Source organism: Fukomys damarensis, unplaced genomic scaffold (assembly GCF_012274545.1).
Source record: "Fukomys damarensis isolate Sample0158 unplaced genomic scaffold, DMR_v1.0_HiC HiC_scaffold_15, whole genome shotgun sequence".
In the NCBI taxonomy this organism is placed as follows: Eukaryota; Metazoa; Chordata; class Mammalia; order Rodentia; family Bathyergidae; genus Fukomys; species Fukomys damarensis.
In genome coordinates this window covers 10,320,168-10,344,955 of record NW_022900927.1, presented here as the reverse complement: position 1 = coordinate 10,344,955, position 24,788 = coordinate 10,320,168, and the positions used below count along the sequence as shown (strand labels likewise).

General features: G+C 35.7%; 2 protein-coding genes across 11 annotated transcripts in view; one reads left to right on the top strand and one right to left on the bottom strand.

Moving 5' to 3' along the window:
* Positions 1 to 1,477: 1,477 nt before the first annotated feature.
* Positions 1,478 to 19,849, bottom strand: Pus7l (pseudouridine synthase 7 like). Of its 9 annotated transcripts, XR_004517243.1 has the most exons (12): positions 19,283 to 19,338; positions 18,275 to 18,365; positions 17,033 to 17,120; positions 15,262 to 16,183; positions 13,962 to 14,121; positions 12,125 to 12,317; positions 9,422 to 9,520; positions 7,756 to 7,837; positions 5,611 to 5,888; positions 3,765 to 3,818; positions 2,294 to 2,791; positions 1,478 to 1,492 (listed from the first exon to the last, which is right to left on the bottom strand). XR_004517243.1 is itself a non-coding variant. In XM_010615405.2 (11 exons), the coding sequence occupies exons 4-11, from the start codon at positions 16,166 to 16,168 to the stop codon at positions 2,465 to 2,467; spliced, it is 2,100 nt and encodes a 699-aa protein (XP_010613707.1). In that variant the 5' UTR covers positions 16,169 to 16,183; positions 17,033 to 17,120; positions 18,275 to 18,365; positions 19,718 to 19,784; the 3' UTR covers positions 1,714 to 2,464. The 9 variants fall into 9 exon arrangements, 8 of the variants coding, with proteins under 8 accessions (XP_010613707.1, XP_010613704.1, XP_033619470.1 ...); XM_010615405.2 differs by lacking the exons at positions 1,478 to 1,492; positions 19,283 to 19,338 and adding an exon at positions 19,718 to 19,784 and having other exon boundaries at positions 1,714 to 2,791; XM_010615402.2 differs by lacking the exons at positions 1,478 to 1,492; positions 19,283 to 19,338 and adding an exon at positions 19,655 to 19,726 and having other exon boundaries at positions 1,714 to 2,791.
* Positions 19,838 to 24,788, top strand: part of Irak4 (interleukin 1 receptor associated kinase 4) — a 24,445-nt gene continuing 19,494 nt past the window's right edge. Inside the window, exon 1 of one of the 2 annotated variants that reach the window (XM_010615398.2) lies at positions 19,838 to 19,957. The gene's annotated coding sequence lies outside the window, so the exon portion shown is untranslated. Of the gene's footprint in view, positions 19,958 to 20,374; positions 20,398 to 24,788 lie in introns of those variants that run through there. The other variant, XM_033763580.1, reaches the window with a different exon arrangement.

Here is a 24,788-nt window from a genome sequence, read left to right as displayed (position 1 = left end):
CTCGCAAGCACAAGGTCCTGAGTTCAATCCTCAGTACCAAAAAAAAAAAAAAAAATTAAAAAACAAAACCAAAGGGCATACTTATGGTTTGAAATGCCCATGAAAACTTAGATCAGTCATTAGTTGGTCCAAAGCACATTAATAAAGTTCCTAAACTGTAAAAAATTATCATGGCAAATCATGATGAAATATTATTTCACATAATATCAAAATATATTTTATAATGAAACAAACAGTGATCCTGTCTTTATACATGACTAAAGCAAGTTACTGTACTAAATATTATATAGGATATCTAAAATTACAGTGCCACCTACAGGTGAAGAAAGTATTACTGATAGTAGATTTTTATGGTTTTATATTTTCTAACAATTCAACATTTAAAAGAAAAGTAGGATTTAATAATTGATCTTATTTTCTGATAAGATTCATAAGATATAATTTATCTTATAAAATAGAACATTTTTTTCTCAAATTCTTTTGCTACCTAGTAGGGAATCACTTCATTTTCAATAAACATTAGAACTGTGAAGGTAATTTTTAAAAATTAAGACTATAATATCCAATTTTTGCGTCCAATTTATTTATTGCTAAAATATAAAATGACACAAATGTACTTTAAACACACCATCATTTTATCTGAATATCTGTATTTCTTTTTTCTTTGTCTCCTAAACTTGTACCTGCAGATATTTATTTAGCAATAACTTAAGTTCCAGGCACTCCTTTATGACTATTTTACACATATTAACTCAGACAGTCTTCACAACAATCCTATGAAGTTAGTAATAGCTGTATGAAGCATACAAGTTTAAATCATCTCCCCAACGCTGTATGTAACATAGCCCCAGATTTCAAACTGGAAGAATTGTCTCCATATACATGCTTTTAATCACTATGCTGATATGCTTTTCATTTTTAAAAGGTGAATTCAGTGTATTACTGCATTAATGTGATACACGTATTCTGCTTTGCGGGGGGTAATATTTTCTAATGTTACTAAATCCTTCATTTTTAATAACTACATCCTTGCCATCCATTTGGTTTATCCTATTTTACTTACATTAGTTATTTAATGCTTGACTTTAACATCAATTATAATTTATTATATACAACATGATATAATAAACAAATTTTGCATTACATATAACCTTTGCCTTCTCTTGAATTTAATTCTCTTGGGCTAACGGTCCCCAAGTTGTTAAACTGACATAAAATATATTAAAGTACCTGGTTACTGATATTTAATGTTCCATACTGCTCTTTAAATTTCATCACCATCCCAGCACTGAAAGGATCTTCCCTATAAATAAATATCAGTCACCCTCCCACCGCAAATATAACTGATTAAAAAGTCATTAAGGATAATTTATGAGAGCCAGGTGTGGTGATGCCTACCTGTAATTTTAGCACTTGAGAGGCTGAGGCAGGAGGCCAGCACGGGCTACACAGTGAGTTCAAGACCAGCCTCAACTACATGATGAATCGCTGTCTTTAAAAAAAAAAAAAAAAAAAAAGACAATTTATGAATGTGGGCCAATTAATCTGTCAAACATTAAAATTTTCAAGGGGGCAAAATGTTTTGTCTAGCAACATAAAAGCTGCAGACATTTGTGTTCTTTGCCATTCATGAAATTGATGCTACCTGATTTTTTTTTTTTTTTTTTTTTTTTTTTTTTTTTTTGAGACAGGATCCTACTATGTAGTTCAGACTGCCTTGAACTCACTATGTAGCCTAGGCTGGCCTTGAACTCGAAGCAATCTTCCTGCCTTGATTCGTAAAAGAATAACACATTCTAAGACACTAGCATATGTCAGAGCTGATGTCAGGGCACAGACTTGTCTTAAAATCTTTGTTTTAGGTAACAGAAAAAAGATTTAGGAAATCAATGTAGGCCAAGATATAAAAACTGTATGAAAATTTTTACTTCATCAAAGATTATTTATCTCATAAAGGGGTAAAAACTGCAACCCAAACCCCATTAACTTATCACAAAATGCCAGCACTGCCATTAATCTTGAATATCTGATGCTTGCTGCTGGGATGATGCTGGGGCAACGTGGCTTGCTTGTTGACAGTCACCCCTTCGGCATATGTGCATAGGTTTGCCACCAATGAGCTAGAGTTTTACCCTTATAATACTTTTTTCTTAAATGTTATCTTACAGTCTACATTTCCAGTAGTTTAAAAAGATTAAATTTTATGACAGTGAACAAAGGTCATTGAAGCATGATATAATAGAAAAAACAGGCACTGGAGTCACACAGATCTTAAAATGACTCTGACACTTACTTTCCTGGAACTTTAAAGCATCAAATTCCAACTTCCTAGCATGCTGTGAAAATTACAAGACAACAATTATGAAGTGCTTAGCATATGGAAGATGCTCAGGAAATTTTAGCTTCCTTTCCTTTAAAGAGTGAGTATATATAAATAAATATGAGTATACCAAGGGTATCAGTTTTAAATGTCATGCTTCATTATTTCCCTCAGACAAACTGTAGCGTAACATGAAGCACTAAGATCAAAAGAGATCAAAAGAGATCTAATTGCTTCCTCAATATGGGAGCCTTGCATTTTGACATCAATATCATGATCTCTCACTAGCTGATATGAGAGATTATGGGGATGTTTCAAAATCTGTCTGTAACATCCTGGTACATTCAGTTTCAAAGCAGGTACTTTAAACCTATATGTCTGTAGTCCATCTCTGCTAAGCACTTCCCTATACCACTGCCCTACTTTGTTTTCTGGGTACTGAATATTGTATCCAAGTACTGGAAGAACCACCTGTGAGTGGGAAGAAAAAAAAATACATGAAACAGCCTTCAGAAAGAGATATGACCACATTTTACTTTTACAACTAAGGCCTAGATCTATAAACACAGACTCAGGATATAAATATTTCAATCAGCCTAAAATGTGCTTTGGATACTAAACTACATTTTTAACACTACCAGGTAAAGAAAATAGCTAAGCAAAAACAAGGACTTGCAATAACTAAGGTAAATGATTCAATGCAGATATCATTAGACAAATTATGATTCAAGAAGTTAGGGCTATGTAGTCAATAAAGACTGAATCTCTATGAAATCATGAATCCTAAAAGCATACTCTGTAACACAAGAGTGGCCTCTACTGATCTATCATGTAAGTGTTTTGGATAACAATTTTAAATGACTTATTTAAAAAAAGAATTTAACCAAGTCACAGAAAATACAATGCTTATTTTCTCAGCTGCTTGTGAGTAAACATTCCATTCTGTGGGGGTTTCCTCTTTTGCTGATGACTTCTAGACAGACTGATTGAATAGTACCAAAAGGTAATTAGAAAAAGGAACATGGGAAAAAAACTCTTCAAATATACACAACATGAATCGCAAAGATATTAATTACACAAATGAAAAAAGCCACAAATAAAAGTTATACTGTGCAATTCCATTTATATAATATGCTTTCCAAGGCAAAACTATAGTGACAGGAAATAAACCAGTGGTTTCCAGTAGGGACAGGAGTGGTGGGTAGCTATAAAAAAAAGTACGAGGAAATTTGAGGGAGACATAAAATTATTCTTTATGTTGATTTTTAAGGTGGTCTATGGCTGTATGTATTCATGAAAGTTTTTAGAACTATAAACTAAGTGAATTTATTTGTAATAAATGATAATTTGTTACTAAAAAGGGGGATCCTGTCAATATTTTGTTTTTTTTGAAACAATGCTTATACCAAAGTCTGAAGTGATAATAATTTTAAAGCAAATTTACCTGGTGTATTGTGTATGTACCAGCTGCTTCCTCTTCTTCAGTTACCAGATGGACCTATTGTTTAAAAACATGATGAAAATGACAGGTTCCCAAATGTTCAAATGACATCAATTTTCCCTAACTCCATTTTGTATAATTTGATTCCTATGATGAATATAAATATACCCAAACAGCATCTTTTCCTAACAATGTGTTTCTGGCAAAGCAGACTACAGAGTAATTCTTCCTGCTTCAACTATGGGAACTAAAGTTGAAAGACAAAGAGAAAGGTGGGCTGCTCTAAGGCAATATTTTCAATTCAGTCACCAACATTTTTTTCCTAAATTACTAAGTTATTCTTTACTAGGTTGAATAAAAAAATCAGCTTCTGTACAACCAACTCCCCCAGCCTCACCCTGAAAAATACTGTATTATAATACTCTGAGCAGGCATGGTATTTGTCAACCTTTGTTTCATAGAATAGTAGTAGGTGTCACAGAAAGGAGGAAAAAAAGGTATATGATGAATTAAATTTGAGAAATGTTACTACAGAAGATTACAAAATAAAGCCAGGCATGGTGGTGTACACCTGTAATCCCAGCACTTGGGAGGCTGAGGTGGGAGGACTGCCATGAGTTTGAGGCTAGCCTGGGCTACAATAGTGAGTCTAAGGCCAGCCTGGACTACACAGCAAGATCCTGTCTCAAAAATCCAAAGAGAAAAAAGAAAAGAAAATCACAGAACAATTCTGATTTCTGCACCATAGAAAAGCTCAAGCATAAAGACAGCTATCATATTCCCACATGGGTAAGAACAGTCTCATATTTCTAAAGCATTCATCGTATAATATAGTGCAAGATCCCCTCTAAGTCGACTTGCTTTTCCTTTAATTCTCCCTACTCATCCATGATGTCCTCCCTGTTCTGTTTTTCATTTTGGGTTTATTTATGAGGGGGAAATAGTCCCTTTTAATTACTACATTCAGAAATGGATATAAAGCTCAACATGCCCAGATGTGACCTAACCAAAATACAAAAGACAGATAAAGTACATTGAACTACGATTTTTCTTCCATCATCTCTTCCAGTTTTTTGTATTTCACAGATTTATGGGCATTCCTACCATACTGGATTTAAATAATTTATGAATATGCTGAACATACACAGTCAAGTACAGAGCACTATGTCTTATTTTTTAGAGCATCCTTCCAGGTTGATATTAAACAATTGACTAACAAACATACTTCTGCTGTCTGACTGTTCCCCAACTATGAATTCATCTGTTTTAAACTGTAAAACGCCACATTTCATTTTTCCCCCTAAAAGACTGTAAAAGAATCTTTTTTTTTTTTTTTTTTTGCAGTACCAAAGATCAAACTGAGGACCTTGTGCAGCAGTGCCACTGAGCTAAATCCCTAACCCTAAATGAATCTTAAAAGCCAAACTGCATCTAAAATACTGCAAAGCAGAGATGGAACATGCACCTTTTTTATGTTCTCACTGATCTGTGGAAGGAACATTAAATTTTTTAAAAAGAAGATAAATTAGGTTTTAAGTCCCTAGATAAATCTGTGCCTGAATCACCAAAGGTTTTCAGTTTTAAAGGCTGATAAATTTTTGTTGGTTATTCCTTAAATAAGTTTTGAGTTATATTTCTCTTACTTGAAACTGAAAAGATTCTCTTAAAATTTATTTTTCCTAAATTAACAGCATAGCATCAGATTAAACAAAACACACACACACACACACACACACACACATATACATAAATACATAAACATATTTGGTTTAAATTATATCCAAAATCAGGGCTTCTGAAAATTAATGTTCCTTGTATATTAACTACACCTCTATGATGAAATACTTACTTTATCATTTGGGAAATGCTCATCAATATCTTCATCCAAACAGATAAAATCACCTTTCACCACTTTTGATCCATAGGTTGCAAGTCTGTAGGACGCTGCCTCATTCCAAACTTTGCTACTATATGCATGAATGTAGAATATGCGCATAGAATGGGGAAAAGAGAACCATGCCCGGATGCACCCCTCCTCTGTTATGCCAAAGCGATGTAATGCCTCCAACAATGCTCTCTCTCGAACTTTGAACTCGGGCATCAGTGAAAGTGTGCCTTTAGCATCCTCTGAAATGAATAGCAAATGAGAGTCAGCTGCTTTTACTTAGAAGCCATTTTTAGAGCCCTTCCTTATGCTGTCTAAATGAGAGGCAATCACCTTAAATATGCAGATAACCCTTGGGCACTATAAGTTAAATCCAGTTATGCTTAAAAGGCTATTTTTTGAAATGAAGTCATTCATTGTTTGACCCTCCTTTTGCCTTCTTAGTTTAGGGGAAAAAAGCAAGAAAATCTTAAATTAAAATGGTATGTTATGGGGGGGGTAAAGGGAGGGCAGGGACAAGGGGAAAAAATGAGAACAAAGACCTGTCATGTAAAGGTACAAGATCCCAATGATGAATGTAACTGTACTGTATACCTAAAATGTACCAATAAACTCAATGAGAAAAAAAAAAAAAGAATGGTTTGTGGAATTCCTTCCTTTGAAATAGACTATTAAATTCCTTTCTTTTAAATGGACTGTTCCAGAGGACTGTTAAAATGAACAGCAGAAAAATTCCCACAGATCACCCAGCTGGTAGAGACTAGATGTGTTTGTGTGTGGGTGTGTGTATGTGTGTGATCCTGGGAATTGAACCAAGGGCCTCAAACATGGTAGGAAGGCATTGTACCACTGAGCTACATGCTTTGGACCACAGATTTTTAAATAGTTTTACAGACATGTACACAGACTTTTTAGAATAAGAAAGAACTGAAAACCAGATCCTCCAAGTACTCTACTACGCCTAACAGAGTGCTTTTTAAAATGTAGATTCTTGGGCTCCACTGCAAAGATGTTTATTCAAGTAGTTCCTTATATTTGGTATTTTAATTAACCTCCTAGGTTAATTAAATCTCCTTATGCAGATTAGTTTAAAAATCACTGACTTGAAGAGATTATGTTCTTAGACTCTACAACAGATACAAGCAAGTAAGTCACACTGAAATTCCTTCAGGATTAATTAGATTTCTCCTAAGTCACAAATGCACACTGTTCACAAATCATGGTGTGGAACAAACATATTACTTTCTTGTGAACGATTATCTCTATATAACATATATATAATTTAAAATAATGAACAGAAATATTTGAAAACTACAGTCCTTTATCTCAGTAAAATTCAACATATCCTTATTTCAGTAAGTAGATCAGGCATTTGAATGAACCTAAAGTGGTATGGTTGCTGATATTATTTAATACAAGTAATATTTATCCAGTATATAATATGTACCAGGCACTATTTTGAGAGTGTTACAGGGTTAAATCATCTGCATAAGATTGTTCATTCGGAGAGACCTGTGTATCCCATGAAGCTCTCTATACAGAAATTACCACATTGACCTAAAGTTTTCAAAGTTGACAGTCAGGACTAAATGGCAACTAGATCAAAAACAATGCTTTCATTTAGTTTACATTTGAGTCTCCTTTGGTTGTAATGAATTATACTGCCATCAGTACCACCTTAGAATTTGGAACTCTTCTCACAGGGGCTCTTAGCCAGGGAAAAGTAAGAAATGATTTCTCCCCACTTTCCTAACTTCAGAAAATATTTAGAAGAGACAAAAGTCCCAGAGATTTGCAAAAAATGAAGTGCTTAGGTCATGCAATAAAATGATTCAAAATACAATATATTTCAATCTATTTCTCCTTTTTTTTCCCCATTAAGTTTATAGGTACAGGTAAGGTAACCAATATGGTTACATTCATCTCTGGTGTGAAAAACAAAAAGTGTAAATAAGGTTCAAATGGTAAAATTGATAATGTGAAATAGGAAGAAAAGGTCTATTTCAATCTATTTCTTATCACATGTATATTGCAATAAATGTCCCCACTGACATAACAGTTGCATTACATCTCTGCACAGTCACATACAGGGTAAAGTAACTTATATACCAGTTTGAAGAAAGTATTTTTTGGCTCTATTTACAGGATCTTCTGAGTCTTCAGGGGTAAGAAATAATTTTACAGCCTTCACCTTGAAAAAACAAGCAAGAAAATACAGGTTGAATAAAAATGTCAAAAATTTTTTTTAAAATACGCAAATTCTTAGACATCCTAAAAGAATAAGCATTTGACAAATGCTATTTGATGTTATAAATTTCTCTTTACACTTTCCAAAATTAAAGTGAATATTATGCACAGAAATAACAACCTTCTGTATAAACTTTCCATGTAAGTTTAAAATATTATAGAATGGACAAAGTGCCCCCTTTCCACTCACTTGCACAGGTGCACTTCTAGCATTCAATTGAGATACAGATACAAGTGTAAAGTAGTGGCCTAAATATTCAAACTTGATCAACATATGTGACAGAAATAGCCCTCATTTGTGTCATCAATTCCCTGAATTCTTTGGAAAATGGTGCCGGTAAATCTTATTACTATCTCTAGCACTGGAATTTATTTCTAAGAACAGTACTGTACTAGAGTAAGAAAGGATCTTAAAAAGGTCATTCAGAGCTGAGCGTGGTGGTGCATACATGTAATCCCAGCACTCAGGAGACTGAGGCTGGACTATGAGTTCAAGGCCAGCCTGAGGTACATAGTGAGTTCAGGGCCACCTAAACTACATAGCGAGACCTGTCTCAAAGGGAATAACAACAAAAAAAAGGTTATTCAACTCTATCTTCTTTTACAGTATTCAATCATTCGAACAAATACTCATTTAGAAGTTAATATACTGAAACAAATATTAAGCACGTGTTATATGCTAGGTACTGTGTAGGGCACTGGGATAGAGTGTTGAACAAAAGAGGCACAGTCTTGTCCTATTAAAGCTTACTATTAAAGATTAAATAAGCAGCCAAAGTAAAATATAATAAAATTTAAGAAGGGAAGTCTATGATAATGTACTACCACAAGGTATGTGAATTCCCTTTTCCTTGGAGAGTAAAGTAAGAATGATGATTAAACTGTTATCAATGTACACATTAAATGTACCAACACAATTAATAAAAATAATTGTGATATATCAACTTACAGATGGAAATATGGAGACAGTTGATCACTTAAGTATAATACTATCATACAAATATCTTACATTTGTTCAAACATAATTTTTACAGTTTTCCTTTATGTGTAGTCCATTCTAATGTAAATATATATACATATATGATTATATATGATTACATGTTAAAAGTATACACATACAAACATTTTAAATGGACAATGTAGCTTTTTATGACACATACTTTTAGTTTCATTTGAGACTAGTCAGATTTTTGTTTTCAAATTTATTGTTCCTCTTTTAAGTCTCTAGATTTCCATATGATCTGATACCCAATTTATGGGATGACAGGGTATTTTCTCTAATTTCTATTCAGTACACTAAGGACTTAGTTGTTGGTCAATTCTCTGTTGAGTCTCACATAAGAGGTATTACATATACTTTCCTTTTTATAATGTGATACTCTATAAGCAGGTACTTTATAGTCAATGATGTAACATATGTCATATATGTATGTATGTGTATACACATAAATTATACTTACAAAGGACCAGGCTATCTTGTGTAGTAAGTATAAATAAATAGATAGATAATACTTTTAAAAGTCCATACCATTTCACTCTTCAGCAGTGCCAATCCAATTTGGTCTGTGTGAACTTTTCTTCCCTTCCCAAATCTCTGTGGTCCATAGTAATTCACAAAACCTTTAGTCTATGAATGTAAAGTATCCCATATATTAAGTAAATAAGTTCAATTTAAAAATCCTATAATCAGTAATAGGCACACAGGGACCAGTGGGAAAAATAACATTTAATTAAAGAAAGGAGAAACACACAATTACAATAAAGGGGAGGACACATTAAAAGAATTAAGATGTATTGTGTGTATCAACACGATAAATAAAATCATTATATACTACAAACTAATAAAATAAAAACTACTAATGCACTAATAAAATTTTTTAAATAAAATGTAAAAAATAAATGAATAAAAAAATAAAAGTCAGCAATAAGACCAGCATTCCAGTCACCTTATTGAGGGATTTCCTGAGATATGGGACTATCATTGCTAAGGCTAGGAAACTTCTGGGCAATCTAGGATAAGCTGGTTACCTAGTAAATGGATCTGATCTCTGCCCTGAAGTTAATTCTTATTTTGAGACTCTTCTGCTGTCAGATGTTGGGAATGAGAAACAGATTTATTTTCAAACTCCACAAATCTTGACGCCTTTACATATTAATTTATTATTTAGCATTTCAGTTTCCTAAAGTGTGCCCCCTCTCCTGCCAAAAAAGTGCCATAGTACCACTTTTACAGGATTCTTATGGTGAAGGATTACAGTGTTTAGATTCCTGGGGAGAGGCAGAGAATTCACCTCTAGATGTAGGTGAACCTTCAGGCCATGTTTTAAAACTCCTGTATTACTCAGCAGAAACAGAAAATTATAACTTATTACTGTAAATTGGTCTTATTATAGAAACTGGTCAGTGGTTAAATGTGTTTTCACCAAGAAAACACCAAGCCCAGGTGGCTTCCTGAAAGACAAAAGATTCTTCTACACTCATGTTATGAAGGGAGAATATGTTTATTCAGCCAATAATTGTTACTGAGCATCAACTCAAAGACTATTGAATAAAAGAGGCTCAGACAATTTATCAGCACCATATAAAAGGAACGGCATCTTTCCATCAAATACAACACTCAACTGAAGATAAATAAATATTCCCTGAATTAAATCTCATAGTTGAATTTTATTAATCACTTTAAATTTGAATAAACTAAAATGAGATAATTTTGAATAATTTTAACTACTGCTCCTCCAAATTAATTATATAGAACAATCAGAGCTATAAATCTCTAATGAAAAATTTAAAGACTCCTTATTTTTAAGGCCACTCAACTCCCTTTATTGTGCAAATTAAAAAGAGAGTTGACTAAACCCAAGATTATTTCTAATGGGAATTTTATAACAGGCAATTGTACCTTCATAAGTACTAATGAAAGGCTGATAACAAATGCCACCAGAGTTCAGAGAAATCCCCCTCCATTTGTAAGAGATTTCATTTTAGCAAGTTTTTAGTCATGAAAAAAAAAGGTCAATTAGGAGAAAAGGATATAAAGTATATAGAATATATTAACCAGAGAAACCTTACAGATAGGTGAAAGTGATCAATACAGAAGATATTTAGCTAGAAGATATTTCCTGACTGTAAGACAGCCAGGTTTTGTTTGCTTGTCTTCCTATTAGATTGGTATAAAATTGTAAAAAAAGGTTTTGTGGTCAAAATGAATCAGTCTTTCAATATTTGCAGCAGAGTAGAATTAAGTAGGGCCTTATTTTAAAATACCAGTGGAAAAGCTTCACCCCCAAAAGTTCTTACTTAATTGGCCTGAAAGAAGAAATTGACGACTGAAATTTGTTTAAAGCTCCTCCGGTTGGGAATTGCTGGTATAGATCAGGGATTGGCAAACTCCTAGAGTCCAGAGGTCAAATATGGCTCAATACAGTACTCATTTTTATAAATACATTTTGGGAAACACAGTCTGCTCATTTATTATATATTGTATAGCTGCTTCCACACAGTGGCAGCTGACTGATTACAATAGGGAACCATATGCCTACAAAGCAAAACATATTATCAGTTCTTTATAGAAAAATTTGCTGACCCCTAGATGATCAGACTAAAAACTATGTTTTTATATGCATATTTAAATAGCAGGCATGGCATTTAAAAACATAATTTTTATTATAAGACATAACTATATGACTTATAATATGTACATATATAGAGAAGACAATTCAAAATTAGATTCAAAAGATGATGCACAATCTTAAAAGTAACATATTTATTAAGAATTTCTAAAATGAGAATCAACACCTATCTTGTAAAGGTACAGGATACCAATAATGAATGTAACTGTATTGTATACCTAGATTGTACCAATAAACTTAATAAAAAGAAAAAAAAATTCTGAAAAGAATTACTGAACAAAATTTCCAAAAAGTAAATTTCTCTAAAATATTACTCAACAAGGAAAACATTTATTTAAAAATTCCTCTCCTTATACAGAGATTCTCCTTCCTTCTTCGTGAAACTCCCTACCTTGTACTGTATTTTTAAAACTATACCTATGTTTGGTTTTAATATAATAATGTACTAAGAAAATGAAAAATAAGTCACATGGTTCTAATTATCATTTAAAATAATTATACATGCACATAAAGAAAAATAAGTTGCCCTTCTTTCCTCAATGTAAAGAGAGGTACTATGAAGATTTTCTTGTAACACTCTATTTAAAATTGAGTTTACTTACCTTAACATTTTCTATTGCCTCCCAAATTCTCTCTCTCAGGTTTGCAAAATCATTTATTTTATTTTTTAAATTTCTAATGACAATATCAAAGTGATTTCCTTTGAGTTGACCAAGCCTAAGAGAATCATCTACAGATCGAATGTTAATCACATTCATTCTTTTCTTTTCAATTTCTTTTTCAATACTTTTCAACCTGTGAGTGATAAATCAAACAGACTCAGTTAAATCTTACATTCAAAATATACTTCGATGTATGATTTTAAATGATCAATGCCAGGCAATTCCTCAGATGAGAATACAGGTACTCTTTATTTCAGCAAATGCACACCAATATTCACTATTAAGAGAGTACACTAACAGTTACTTCAGGAATTTGAATATACATTACTAATGCTATCACTCTACCTGTGTAGGCTCCTGACTTCTTAGTTCAAGTGAAATAATCACCCAACTGTTCTCCCAATCTTCCAGGAAAACCCCAAAGTCAGGGTACTCTGTATCCCAGTGATGGGCCACCTTATTCCCAGACTCTGCTCTTGCCCTTCTAGCCGTTCTTCTTCCAATATTACCATGAAAAATCACCAGCAGCAGACAATTTTCCTGAAATTCTGCTTTAAACACTTCCTTATTCAAACCTTCAATTCTTCCCCAACATCTAAACAGACCAAAATTTTCTTAGCATAGATGTCAAGGTGTTGTAGCAGCTAATATAAATTTTCCTTTACATCCATGTTTTCTGTGGTCCTCACTAAAACCACCTTTAAAGGCAGACTGTTTATTGCTCCTTTAAATATTTATCTTAAATACCTAATCTGAAGTTCTCCTTTCTTACCCCACACTGTAGTTCTTGACCACAAAGACACAATCATACCTAGTTTTGTCCCATATATGAGAGTTTAAGAAAACTTAGAAAAATCTACTTACAAATAGTGATACTGAAATACTTGATGACTAAGGATTAAAATATTAATTTAGGCTGAATTTTGGCCAATGATACAACTTTTTGAAGTTAATCTCAAGGAAAGTATGCACAAGATGCAGATTCTAGTATAAGAACATGAATCACAATATTATTTACAGCAAAAATTGGAAATAATTCCTATTTCCAAAAATAGATGACTATTAAATAAGCCTGTACCATGGATATGATTTTGAAATATTTCATAACATAAATTTTTATAATTTTTAAAAAATATGAATTGCATGTAATCTTTATATATGTAATATGTGTGTGATCTGTGCATGTGGTATAGTCTGAAAAATATCTTGAAATAGATCAAAATGCTAACTGCAGTTATTTTTGAGGAGTGATATCATGAGTGACAATTTTTTAATACTTGTTTCTACTTTTTCAATCTTCTACATTGACTATATATATTTCACAAAAATATTTTTACTACAAAAATTTTTAAAACTGTTAAGCTGAAGGAAAGCAAAATTTTAGTACTTTGCATTCTACTTAACAAGAATGTAAATGCAAGAAACCATAAAAATAAAGGCACACAAGTATCAAAATGATTAGGAAGAAATGATTTATAAGACATTTTCCTGAACATAAATGCTTATTTTAATTAGTACAGGATGCTCAGAAAAATTTAGACAATTTAAAAATCTGTCACATCTTAAGTTTTTAATCCTAGAATTTCTTAGATTTTCAATAAAAATTTAAGATATGACTCCATTTATAAGACAACTCTAACACTGTAAAATGTGCTGGTAGTCTACAATCAGTTAATTAATACTAACAGTGAGGTTATTATTGAGCTTTTAAGCTTGTATTTACTTATTTGATGCAATATAAAAGAAACTTCTATTTGATAAAGCAATACCTTATTACCTCTCTGGAGTAACTTTTCTAACAACCATTGCTTGATAGGTGATGGCTTTCTTGTCTTTAAGGCCTGCATAACTAAAATCTGAAGGAATCACACCAAGTTTGGCAGCTAAAAAACCAACTGCTTCAAACATCTCCACATTTTCCTTTCGCAGAGTAAAAGCTGAAACAAAAATAATCCTAGATTACAAAAAAAAAAAAAGCAGCTACCATATATCAATTATATTCTTGCCTACAACCTTACTCTTGTTTTTATAACTATGGAAGTTCAATTTTAAGAGATTTAAAATTTCATTAATCTTCGTAAACGAAAGTCAGTTTATATTCCAACCCACATAACTTTAAGATCCCAACTCTTCATTTATATCCTGGAGTCCCTACAGAGTACAATCCTGCTTCTGCACCATATACATCTGCGTAAACTTGGACTGCTACTTTCCTTTAAACTGATGTGCTAAACAAATCTGTAAAACATGAGCATCTGAAACATGTTCCATCCTCCAAGTTAGATATACAAAAGTCAGATATAATCAGCTGGAATTATTCAGTGAAATTTCATTTTTCCATCCATCAGAAGAATTACACATTTTCCCTGAAATAGTAATTCTCAAAAAATACTCCCTAAATCAGCAGAGAGAGCAGTACTGAGGAATTTGTGTAAGCCCCACTTATCCCTTCCAAATCAGAAACTGGAAATAACACTAGAAAGTCCATTTTGTTTTGGTTTTTTTGGTACCAGGGATAGAACTCAGGACCTTCTGCTTACGAGGCAGGCAGTGGTAGCACCACTGAGCTAAATCCCTGGCTAGAAAGATTGTTTTAACAAAAACCTTTATGGGATTATACTGCATGCTGAAGTGTAAGCCCATCTTAGAGTAGACTGACAGAAGTTTTAAGGTTCCCTGAGATAGAAATTGGTTTTTGCAAATATTTTTACTTTAGGAAGCACAGCAAACATACACTTCTTTAAATACTTAATTTTAATTAAGATGACTTTCAAAATAGGAAATCAAAATTTAACATCAATAAAACTTATTAAGCCCAAAATAACTGTTTCAACTTCCTATGTTTGTGACTGTATTAATTGTGAATATTTATTTCACTCACCCTCCCATCAATAAGGCTAATTATTACATTCAGTGTAACTTGACAGGCTTTATGTTTCATTAAGTAACAGACCCACATATTATTTCCAATGCCTCTCTGGTCAAGTCTGTTTGAATTATTTAAATAATTCAGCTTCCACTCAACTTTAAATTTAACTAAGTTTTTCTAAGAAAATGATGATGTTTTATTAAATTACCTGTATGTATAATTTTTTCTTTCTGGCATCCAAGAGACCTTTTTCCATGCTTGTGTGTTTTTTCCCGAAATCTTACTGTTATCACTGTGTTTGGGTTACTAGCATTGTAATTCTGTTCAGGGAAAGATTTGGTTTCTACAAGGTTTCCAAACTTCTTGTTGACAAAATGATGGATAGCTTTTCTGTGATCTTTGTTTGTATCAGGTTTAAAGGTAAATTTGGAATTTTCTTTCTTAGCATCTAAATATTTAAAAAACTCCAACGCTTCTTCTTCAGATACCAAGTGACATAGTTCCTTATATTCAAGATTTGGTTTTACAACAATTTCACTGTTTTTTCCTACAGTTATTAAAAAAGGAAATTTCTGCCTAATAGCACTATGTAAACTAGCCCTCTGGTTTTTGTCAAGGATTTTGCCTAATGAAAATTCAGGGAATTGTTCAAATGACTCAGTTCTTGAATTCCACTTCTCTTTTATGTCATAGGCAAATTGATTCAGTAATTCACTAGTTTTTTCATCTAAAAATGAGCTTAATACATCTGCTTTTTCTTCTTCATGTTTGGATGTCCTGTCATCAATAGTATCTTTTTTTTCTGAATACAACTGATGGTTTTGGTCACCACTGGAGTAAAGAGCCGAAGTATTAACTTCTTGGTTACTTCTACCTTCAAAAGACAAATTTTGAAGATCTAGTTTTGGTTTTTTGGCAAAATTATTCATCTCTGGTAGCATTTCACTAACCAAAACAGGTTCATTGATGGTTGTATTAACTAATTGTCCCTGTTCATTAATCTCAATAACAATAAAGTCACTTGGTGAGCTTTTTATAGTACCCTGAAATCCAACATGCTCATTAATGAAACACAAAGAACTAAACCAGATTCCATAATCTGTATCCTCTTCCATTCTACATAGCAATGCCTACAAAAGAAATAGAGTCAGTTACCAGAAAGAAAAGTTGCAAATAACAACAAAGAAACGGTTTTGCAAGATTTACTTAATTGTCACTTTTCATACAGAGCTCTCATGAATTACATTAATGATTTACGGCCATATATCATGTGTACATTGACATCCATATACCAAGCTAAATAGGCAAACTATTTTCGGTATAACTAGTGATTTATAACTTGATTTTTCACTCATTCCAGGGTCCTGTCTAATAAGTAGGATTAAAGTGGGCAAATTTCAAGTTTATCTTAAAAGTAATTATTTCTAGGCCCATAAAAAGACAAGAACAGGACTATTTCACAATGATTTGGCTGGTTTCACCACTGGAGCTTAAATTTTCCACTAATTCTATAATAATAGTTTAATTATAGCCAGATTTTTATATATTAGAGGTTAGAACAGGAGAGTGAACAATAAGACAGGAAAAAAAAGTTTAAATTGATAAGTAAGAAATGTTATAAAAATCAACTTACAACCTGTTTATATCTCAACAGGGTTTAATCAGTCCCAGACCTTAAGCTTCCTATAAAGCCCCCCAACACAGAATTCTGACGTTGATCCACAAGAAAATTCTAGCCATATTATTGGCATCAGAGAGAAGAAACCCTTGTGGGATTTTCTTGGGCAGTAGACAAGAGAACAGTTTTCTGAGAAAAGCCTTCAGCTGACACAGAACTCATCATTACTATACCACATGGGGCTGTGGGAAAAATAAACTGTCAAAAACCTCACTATTTAGTTATCTGTGGTAGCCGCACTATCCAGAAAATTTATCATCATGTGGTCCTTCATCCCATTTCCACAATGTAATCTACTAACCTGAACCAATTTGGCAAACCGCTTCCCGTCTTGATCCTGTCCACTGTGTCATGCAATCATCACAGCAAAGTCTCTGTATCTTAAATTTCTAACAAACAAAACAAAACAAAAGGTATATTTATTTTCTGATTCCTGCATAGTCCCACTTCTTGCCCTAATCAATATATAGCTATTTCCCAGACTGCTTCTTCAGTTATCTTCTCAAATGAAGGCTATTTTTCAATTCACAATTATCAACCTTTAGGACCAGGTTATAAATGTTTTGTCAATGATCTCTCCAAAGCATTTTTTCGTCTTCTAGGTCCAAAAGAACCAGTTTCTTTGCAGATCATGGCAACAGGCTTTACCATCTGCTGTCATCCTCTTTGGTCCCTTTTGACATTTTTGTCTGCTGATTTCTGGCTCACTACCTTCTTATCCAGCAAAACTTCATTATCACTTAAATGGAGCATCTACTCAGTACCCTGGTTCCTCAGTTCTTTGTTCTCAACCTCCTCCATTTCATTTTGATCATTGGCTCTTATGGGTGTAACTTTTGAGTTTCTCATCACCAGAAACCATCAAAGTTTAAACACCTGACTCCCAGTCACTCCCACCATCCTCCCATCAGCCCTATTTTAGTATTTCTGTCCCCAAAACTCGTAAGACATTGTGTAGGCCTCTAATCCCTACTTCTATGTCTCGGCCACTATGGTTCATTCTCTGTGTAGCAGCCAGAATGCTGTTTTAAAAGATAAATTTTATTGCAACTGTTTAAAACCCTATAATCACACTTATTGTAAAGTCCAAATTATTTTTTCTGAATTCCAAAGACACCGAAGGTTCTAGACCCTGTGCATTCTCCAAACTTTTCTTGTACCTTTAATTCATTAGTCTGCTAACTGGTCTTCTGTTTTTTTTGGTTTTGTTTTGTTTTTACCAGGGATCAAACCTGGGAACTTGCGCTTACAAGGCAGGCAGCAGAATCACTGAGCTAAATCCCGGTCCTAACTGGTGTTCTTTATTACATTCATGCTAACTGTTCCTGCTACTTAATTGTTTCTTCTCCAATTATACAGCTGCATTTTTTAGGATTCATATTCCCAGAAATCTCTCTGACCAATAATCTATAGGAACCTGCAAGTCATTCTATTTAATTTTTTGGATAGTATTTCTAGCGAATATTTTTCTGTATTATTTACTGTTTTTCTCTCTCCTATCCTAATGTCAACCCCATATGAACAGGAACATTATCTGCCTTACCAATGATTGGCCCACATTAGGAAGTGTCAAGATTATAGAAGGTCTGCAATCAATACTGATAGTTGTACAAACAACTAGTAGAAAATATGAGCTGTAAGAGCGAAGAGGAAAAAAGGATTACTTTTGCCTATGATAATCAGGAAAGGAGCAACGCGAGGAGTAGCCAGCCATTTGCTGATTTATACCTCCACGTTCCCCAAGAGTCACATGTGCTCACAGGTGGGGGCTCTGGAAGGTGACTGGATTATGAGGGTTTTTAACTGACTTGTTATTACGAGGTGAGGTCTGGTAGGAAGAGGTGGGTCACTGGGGCACTGGCTTGGACAGGTTAGTCCATGCCCCCCCCCACTCCTCCCTTGCTGTCTCCTGGACACCATACCCTAAGTAGCTCTCCTCAGCTCTCTTCTGCCATGCACTTCTGCCATACTACCCTCCCTTGGAGCCGGCTACTGTACAGTAAAACCTCTACACACTGTAAGCCAAAATAAATCATTCCGCCTTTAAATTGCAGGTGTCAGGTATTTTGTCCTAGTGATGAGGAAAGTGAATGAGACGCGAGTCCTTAAGAGAGTTCGAGACAGAAACCGGGCAGAGACGTTACAAGTAAGGAAGGCACAAACAAAATATGCAATTTTGCGACCTGTTCAAGAAAAACAGCCCTGCCAGGGATCTTTGGTAAAGGAGGGCTACGCCAGGGTACGGAGCACACATACACACAGCAAGCCCTGAACAAGGACTGAGAATCTTTGCGTGATCCATGGATGGCCACTGGAGGCGTGTGAGTGAAGAGTGACACAATCACAAAGGACACTATTCTAACAGGACGGAAGGAAGGCAGCAACACACATCTGAAGAGCTGGAGTAGCCGGAAAAACAAGTCCCCCGTTGGAGGGGTCGGCCATGTAAGAAAAATGATTTTTACTTTTCCCCGGGGAAAAAAAAGAAAATCACTACAAAGGCCTTCTACACTAAAGAAATAGGTTTATACGTATTTTTTAAAAAACAAACTTGGGGAGAGCTGACACCACGCGGGAGTTCCAGAAAAGCAGCTCCCAATGGACCGGAAGTAGAGGACGGGCGCGACGGGTCGCGCGTGAACGTGCACGTTCCTCAGGGACAACCTGCTGAGCTGAGTGAAGAAGCCGTGGGTTGAGCAAGGATCCCGGTAAGGGTTAAACACGGAAGGAAGCAGGGGCTTCTCCTCCGTGCTCTTCTCCAGCCGCGGGGTGCAGCCAGACCCGCCCTGCTGACGCCCCTTCCGCCGAACCCAGCGTGGGAGGCGCGGCCTGCCAGGCCGCGAGGCCTCGCTCGGGAGCACCACACGTTCCTAGCCCACGCCGCCGTCCTCCTGGGGCAAGCGTGCAGATCCTCAGCACTGACCCATCCACGAAGCCATATGCAGTACAGGCCCCACTACTCAGGGCTGCAGCGCCAGCGACTCACGTCCACGTGGAGTGGTCCTCCGCGCTACAGAGTGCGCAGGCCCGAACCCATACCGTTTTCAGCATCCGAAGCGGGGGAACTTGAAGCGGCCCTACGCGAGCTGCGGAGCCGCCTAGAGGAACGGGCGGGGCCTTACCGGGTTGTCCCCGCCCACTCCCGGTGGCCCCGCCCCACCCGCGTGTTTCCTGTTCTGATTGTCAGTCCTTGGCTCTGCCTGGCTTTGAATCTATCTCTGCTCAGGTAAGGATTTCCTGTGCCGGCGCCTCCTGCGGCGAAGGTTGGCTCGAGTCCGCGGCGGGCTGGAGCCCTCTGCTCCAGGGTTTTCTCCGGGCGTTGCGAACCCTAAATCTCCCTATCGTCCCGTTGAGGAAAATCAGAGAAAGTAGGCTACGTAGTCAGAGGTTAGAACTTGGGTGGGTCCCTTGGAACCAGAAAGTTGGTCTGATGATCCTGAAGCTTGCAGGGGCGTCGTCTCTTCTGTAGCTCAGATGGACCTTCTTTCAAGGTTCGAGACTTCCAGGCGAGCCGGTTCGCGGGGCCACCTCCGGAGAACCCGGAAGCGAGGCCAGAGCCCTGCGGAGATGCTTGTCACCTGGAAAGCTGTCAGAGCCTCAAAATTTTCTCTCGGGCCTGCAGCCTTCAGGGAATTAGAAGGTGGGAAGGCCCGTTTGTAGGTTCAGGTAAGTGCATTAGCAGGTAACACCTTGGAAACAAGACAAAAGGCCAAAAAGCAAACCCTGAGAGCGCTTTTAGCCATTTGGAATAGAAAGAAATAGACTAGTTTCACAAGTATTTCTGCCTAAGGCACCTTAAAAGAAGAGAATATTAAAATTTGTTTTCCCTTTCTGGGAGTAATTCTTGAAGTTTGTTGGAAAGTTCACATTTTTTTTATTTGTCTGTTTTCACGCTAATTGGTCATCAGAAGTTTGGTTTCTACCGGTTCAAACTGAGCTCTTGATCCTCCAGGCCTAACTTGTGCTTTCCAATCTTCACCATGGTATATCTGGAAACTTCAAGTCGACAGCCTCTGTGCCATCTTTTCCCTCTGTGCAACACACCGGATGCCATTGGCTCTGCCTCAGAATCCCTAGCATCTTGGAATTTATGCACCTCTTCTGCCACCCTCTGGTCTAGACCGCATGCACCTCCTACCTGGGTTATTGGTGTACTTCCCTAATCGGTCTCTCCCTATTTCTCTGCCCTTACTCCAGCATCCTCTAGTGTCAGCAGTCTTAAAACATGCAGACAGCATGTCTGCACTCAAACTTCCAGTCTCTCATCTCACTCAGAAATAAAGTCAATACAAGGGCTCTAAGGCCCAGGAGGGATGGCGCCTTTTCCCTCTGCTGCTGCCTGTTTTCCAGTCTCACTGGCTCTTTGCTGTGCACGTCTATCCTTGATTTACAGGCCCTGGTCACAGCTGACTATGATAAAATCCAGGCCTATGCAACCTCAAGGTCTGTCTTCATTCTACTCCTCCCGAAAACTTTCCCCACAGATACTCCAGGAGTTAGCTTTCTCTTTCCTTCAGACTTTCAGTCAAATAGAACTTTCCTATCAAGGCCCACTCTGACTACCCTACTTAAAATTGCAACCCCATTTGTTTGTTTTTTCACTCCACTTGGTGTCATCTAATATACAATAGAATTTATTCATTTGCTTACTGCCTGTCTTCCTTCATTAGAATACAAGCTTCATGAGTTCATGGCTTTTTATTTCTCTAATTTTTCTAATGCTTTATTTCCAGGGACTGGTATTAATGTAAAGCACAAAGTAGACAGTAAATATTTGGTAAATGCATGATACATATTTTAAACACATCAAAAGCACTTTAAATTGTCTGCCAGTGACATAGGTCATCGTTCATGAAAGATTTATGCTTAATTGGTGGCATAACAGCATATAACCCAGTTTTAAAAAGGACAAAATAGGTTTGGAAACTATCTCCTTTTGGACATAATTGTGATACTATTTGTTAAAAAATAAAAATGGTTATATTTTGTTAAGAATTCATGAAAGTGATTAATGTATTAGATTTAAATATATTAAAAGTACTGTGCTTGATAAAATAAGACTGCCACATCTGAAAAGCTTAACTATATTCTCAGATTTCTTGTTTGTATCAAACAGGTAGTCCTTCACTATTCTAAAAATTGAGCTTAAATAAACTCTGCACATTTGTACTTTTAAAATGTCATATAAAAATAACATACCATAAAATAATAATTGTTGCCTTTTTGGACTAATTATTTTGACAAAATTAGGCCTTTCACACTTGCTGATTCTGAATCTGAAAGTAATTACATATTGGCATCTCTGTTTTTCAGATGAAGAAACAAAGGTTCAGAGAAGTTGATTTAGTGACCTTGGGTTCACTTGGCTATTATAAAATACAGGCTCATGCAGCCTCAAAGTCCATCTTCCCTCTACCCTGTATAGTTCCTTCCTTTTATGAGAGTTCTAATGAAGCACAATCTTAAAACTTAATTCATTTGATAAGAACTTCTGGAAGTCCTTGAGCTCCTCTTTGGGCCTAACGCTTTGTTTGAAAACAGGTATTTGGGTTCTGTAAGCAGACACGGATTTTAGTATTTTTCTCAATTGCCACCTCGCCTTGTATGCTTTTTCTGAGTCACTTTGTTTAAAAATATGAATGGCTTTGCTTTCCTTTATTATAAAAATTAATGGTATGAGAAAATAGTCATGAAGACATGTACTTATTCATTGATATATCCTGTTCCACCTTTATTAAGTGTGCCAAAGTAAATCTTAAAATTGTTTGAAAAAGGTGACACTTTTTAGTTTTTCTGCATAGTATATTTTTATTGCTGAAAATTCAGAAAAGCAAAGTGAAAGCAAAACCACTGTAAGAGATCATCAGGAGACAACTACCATTGTTGGAGCTGTGGCTTATGGTAGAGTACCTAGCATGTGGAGGCCCAGTGTTCAGTCCTCAGCATCACACACACACATACACACACACGCACACACCCCATACACGCAAACACTGTTAATATTATGATTTGTGTTCTTCCAAGTATGCGGTTGGGATTGGTATATGAATGTGTTTAAGATAAAATTATAGATTCTGGAATTTGGAACATGTGAGCATATATGCAGAGCAGTTTTCAAAAGGCTTTTCCTTTTCCTGGTATTCCTACACTATCACTTCTGCTAGAAATCTGGGTGCCAAGAGCTACACAATTCACCCCTGGTCCTTTTTTAAAATGTTCAGTTCCCTGCATTTTAGCTGTGGTTTTTAGGATTAATAAACAGTTCTTCCTTTAATACCTTTGTCAGTCAGATTGTACTTATCATAGTAGAAAAAATCTGGATAAATAAGGAGAAATAACTTGAAGGGAGCAACTGCAAAATCCATAGGTAAATTTGATTTCTGTTTTTAAAAAAAATCAGACTTCAACACAAATCTTTGGTGTAGTCACTGAAGTGAATTTGGTTGAATCCCTGCCTAGAGAGCACACTATCTGGCAGAGAAAGAAAAAGCATCAACACTAAAATATAATAATTGTAATAGAAGTAAGATCAGGTGATATTTTGTAGCAAGAGAGTCTTCTCTCAGGAAGGCCAATATTGCCTTTTCAGTTGGGCTTGGAGAAGAAGCAGACATCTACTGGCTGCAGCTCTTTACCTCACCCTAGATGACCTCACATTCTCTTTCACAGAGAAAATAAACACATGTGAGAACTCTCCCTTTCCTTCGTATCAGTATTGAGTTCTCTGTTTCTCTGGATTCAAAACAAGAGTTTTCTCTGTTTGAGGCTGAATTTTTCACCTGTACTCTGTTCACTGTTCCATTTATATCATCAATCAGCTGAAGCCTTCAGCTCTTATCCCAGCAGCTCACTAAGTGTGACTAGAATCTCTGGGACTCTTTCAGGGCGTTGTAAAGTCAAATTTACATAGGGGTAAATGATTCACTGAGTGTAGCACTTTTAACGTGCGATATTCATTGATACAACTTCAGAGTCTCAACAGATAACTTGCAGCTCACTTGTTAGAAAATTATTCTTTACCAACTTTTAGTATCAGAAAATAACTATTTGTGAAAAGGCTCTTTAAAAACTCCCTTTTCCAACTATGCATCTGCGTGAAACTGTGTTTTCTTCATATGCATCAACCAAAGTAATATGTTGAAGTAGATTGAATACAGATCGGATATGAGAATGTAACTACCTCCCATTAAACACACAAAGAGATTTGTGAAGCAGTAAAATAATGTCACTTTTATATTTCAGAATACATAATTATCTTTGCTAAAATATGTATGTTAACATGTATAGTGTTATTTTTAAGTGAAGTAATTTTTAAACTTCTTTGTCAATTTCTACTATAGTGAACATTGGTAGATATTGCTGAAATAAACAAAATCCTTATATGGTCCACAGTAATTTTTAAGAGTGTAAAGGGTCTTAAGGTAAATTTTGAGGATTACTATCTTTCCTCTTCCTGTCCCTCCTTCCCTTGCCCCCTCACTTTTTTTGAGCCTTGTTCAGGCTGGCCTGGAACTCACTGTATAACCGGGGCCAGCCTGGAACTCATAGTGATGCTCCTGCCTCAGCCTTCCTAGTGCTGGGATTACAGATGTGTGCCACCACACCCAGCCTGCACTACAACTGTTCTTAAGTCACTAGTGACCTTATTTCCACATCTAACACCCATCAGTACTTCTTTAACTTCTCTAAGTCTCTTATGCCAACCTCTCCCCATCTCTAGAAATCTCTTGACATGCTATTTTCTTTCCTTCATGAGTTATCAGTACTATTTAGATTCCTTTTATTTCTTCCCTTCCCATTCCCAGGAGGCAACTTCACTTTAATGTGTGCACTTAATTCTCATGTGAGAATGTGCACATCATGAGCATTCTTTGCATAAACCTCTCTGCTAAGCCCAGACTTTGTAGATACCACTTGGTTCCAGCTCCCCTAGATGGTGCAAACCCAGTAATCATGTTTATTTTTCCTCACTCTCCCTTTCCTCTAACTCTGATCTTGTGAAATTGTTTTAATATGACCTCCTAAACCTCTTAACCCTTTTCTTCTCCATTCTCTCA